At 46.1% G+C, this 3,468-nt stretch overlaps 1 protein-coding gene across 1 annotated transcript; it reads left to right on the forward strand.

Moving 5' to 3' along the window:
• Positions 1 to 870: 870 nt before the first annotated feature.
• On the forward strand, positions 871 to 3,115 carry LOC126784868 (3-hydroxy-3-methylglutaryl-coenzyme A reductase 1-like). The gene has a single exon (XM_050510396.1). The coding sequence runs from the start codon at positions 1,020 to 1,022 to the stop codon at positions 2,805 to 2,807; it is 1,788 nt and encodes a 595-aa protein (XP_050366353.1). The 5' UTR covers positions 871 to 1,019; the 3' UTR covers positions 2,808 to 3,115.
• The last annotated feature ends 353 nt before the right edge of the window (positions 3,116 to 3,468 follow it).

A 3,468-nucleotide genomic window follows, 5' to 3' on the forward strand; every position in this document is an offset into this window, starting at 1 on the left:
CGTGCGCGGTCGCAACGAGGAAACTCATTTAGTAAAGCCCCGATTAATAAGGTTTTATTATGTCAAATGCATATTTTTTAGTTAACCGTAGGTACGGACGGTAAAACTAAGTTTAAAACAGACGAATGTTTTACATGGTCCCTAAATATATATATCGATCTCATCTATTGGTGTCCATCGACAATATTTTGAAACTAGAATTTGATTGTGACTTTTTTTAGAATGTTTTCTAATAATGTTTTCATTGTTCCATATTCTTAAATAAAAGTGTTACTTTTTTTTTCTAATACAAGACCGCAAGGCCTGGTCCACAAGAACCCCAATGCCTAATTTAGGTAGGTGGGCTTGGATCCTTATATTTGTGAAATTTCCCGGCTCGACCCGTCACTTATTTAAAATTTACTAAGACCAGACCCGTGCCGGACCGGGCCGAATCCGCCCCGTTGACCAGCCCTAGTTAATTAACTCGGAAACCACATGTTATTTTGTTTTTGTTTTGAGAAATACAGAAACCATATATAAATTAGTTATTTGGGCATCAAACTCGACAAAGTCCCACTTACAAAGATGTGATATGCCACTAGGTATGCATCGTAGAAGTTAGAAGCGGGAATCCAAGATTAAAAAATAATAAAATGGAGATTAAAAAAACGAAAAATTAGTGAAGAAAAACCCAAATATCAACACAAACAGACAATAATAACGGGGTGTACTCCCTTGACCGTTTATGCACTGTAACTCCACCACGTTCCATTTCTCCAACGCACGTTTTACTGGTTCATCAAATACTCACCCCCACACGTGCGTGCGTGACACTCACACGCTTCCGGAGCTCGACCCGAACCAACTCTATATATACTCCCTCCTAAACACTCGCTCCTCCATTCACAGTTTCAAACTCAAAAACGACACACCGCATCTCAAAGGCCCCTTATTTCTCCGATCCCCTAAACCCCCCAACCTCCGACTCCTATCGCCGGACGGCGGCGGCGCTGCAGCCATCCCAAAGCATTTATCCGATGGAGCAGCAGCAGAAGGGCGGCAGGCCGGTGGATGGGGCGGTGAAAATGAAAGTCAAGATGGTGGAGAATCACCACCATCGAAACGACGCCGTTAAAGCCTCGGACGCTCTGCCGCTCCCTCTCTACCTCACCAACGCCGTGTTCTTCACTCTCTTCTTCTCCGTCGTCTACTTCTTGCTCACTCGCTGGCGCGAGAAGATCCGCACCTCCACACCTCTCCACATGGTCAATCTCTCCGAGATTGTCGCCATTCTCGCCTTTGTCGCCTCCTTCATTTACCTCTTGGGCTTTTTCGGCATCGATTTCGTCCAGTCGTTGATTCTCCGGCCCAGTCACGACGTCTGGGCCGGCGAGGATGACGAGGAGGAGATTATTCTCAAGGAGGATGCTCGTAAAGTGCCCTGCGGCCAGGCCCTTGATTGCTCATCACTTCCGAAACTCGCGCCGGTTGCGCCGCTGAAACCGGCGCTTAAGGTTGCACAGAAGGTGTTTGATAAAGAGGTGGTGAAGGAGACCACACCAACGACCGCCGAAGACGAGGAGGTCATCAATGCTGTGGTGGCTGGAACCATTCCCTCCTACTCACTCGAGGCCAAGCTGGGAGATTGCACGAGGGCGGCTTCGATTAGGCGTGAGGCTTTGCAGAGAGTTACGGGCAAGTCTCTTGAGGGTTTGCCCTTGGAGGGATTCGATTACGAGTCGATTTTGGGCCAATGCTGTGAGATGCCAGTTGGGTATATCACCATTCCTGTTGGGATTGCTGGGCCTATTATGCTTGATGGGAGAGAGTTTTCTGTTCCCATGGCTACAACTGAAGGTTGCTTGGTGGCGAGTACCAACCGCGGGTGCAAAGCTATCAACCTGTCTGGTGGAGCTACCAGTGTGCTTTTGAAAGATGGAATGACCAGGGCACCTGTTGTGAGGTTCAACTCGGCTAAGAGAGCTGCTGAGTTGAAGTTCTTCATGGAAGACCCTGAGAATGCCGACACCATAGCCACGCTTTTCAACAAATCAAGCCGATTTGGTAGGCTTCAATCAGTTCAGTGTGCTGTTGCGGGGAAGAACCTGTACATGAGGTTCTGCTGCAGCACTGGTGATGCTATGGGGATGAACATGGTGTCTAAAGGTGTTCAAAACGTTCTCGATTTCCTCCAGGAGGACTTCCCTGACATGGATGTCATTGGCATTTCTGGTAACTACTGCTCGGACAAGAAGCCTGCTGCTGTCAACTGGATCGAAGGCCGTGGCAAGTCAGTGGTCTGTGAGGCTGTGATCAAGGGAGGCATAGTGACAAAGGTGTTGAAAACCAATGTGCCAGCCTTGGTGGAGCTCAACATGCTCAAGAACCTTACAGGTTCTGCTATTGCTGGGGCTCTTGGTGGTTTCAATGCGCATGCAAGTAACATTGTTTCAGCTGTCTATCTTGCCACTGGTCAAGACCCTGCTCAGAACATTGAGAGTTCTCACTGTATCACCATGATGGAAGCCATCAATGATGGCAAGGATCTTCACGTCTCTGTCACCATGCCTTCTATCGAGGTTGGTACCGTAGGAGGAGGAACCCAACTTGCATCCCAGTCAGCCTGTTTAAACTTGCTTGGAGTGAAGGGTGCTAACAGAGAGGCCCCAGGAGCAAACGCAAGGCAATTGGCTAGTGTTGTGGCTGCTTCAGTTCTCGCCGGAGAGCTTTCTCTCATGTCTGCTATCGCCGCTGGTCAGCTTGTTAACAGCCACATGAAGTACAACAGATCCAGCAAAGATGTCTCAGCACTAGTTTCTGCCTAAGAGCTACAAGAATTCCAAGTGCCTATCAAGGTTCAAAAGCCTCCAGACTTGATGGTTCAACAAAATAATGTTATATAAATGATCTGTCAATTTGGCATGGAGAGCTTGGAAAGGATAAATAATGAACAGACAATACATAGCAGGGCTAGTGAAGAAAGATTGTACTATTTGTTGTTTCTTTGTTTAACTCCTTCCCTTTATTTATTTTGATGTCGTGTAAGAGACTTTGTTGAAAAATTGTGTAAAATGGTGGTGATGAATCGATGATGATGAAAAGGTTTAGTTCCACTTTTACTGCATCTGTGCTACATATGGTCTCCAGTGCTTCAATCTTAACCTTTTTCTGCTCATAATTAAACCTAACATCTACGTTTGGGATTCCGTTGCCGAGTGCCCCTTATATTATTCATCAGAATCTGTTGATGTTAGTTTTCTCCCATTTGTGAATTGAAAGTTCTTGTGATGCTTGCAGGTAATAATTGTGTGGGGAAGCAGTTTTTGCTGTTTGCAGTGAATCTTACTGAACTCAGCTCATCAAAGTATGTCCTTTCTTTCTTTGCAGTTTTTTTCTAACTTCGTTGTTGTCTCTACACTCGATCTGTTTCTGTCTTCATTGCTATTTTCACGTGCATGCATGTTTGTGAAAATATGAAGCTTCAAG

The sequence above is a fragment of the Argentina anserina genome, chromosome 2 (assembly GCF_933775445.1).
Source record: "Argentina anserina chromosome 2, drPotAnse1.1, whole genome shotgun sequence".
In the NCBI taxonomy this organism is placed as follows: Eukaryota; Viridiplantae; Streptophyta; class Magnoliopsida; order Rosales; family Rosaceae; genus Argentina; species Argentina anserina.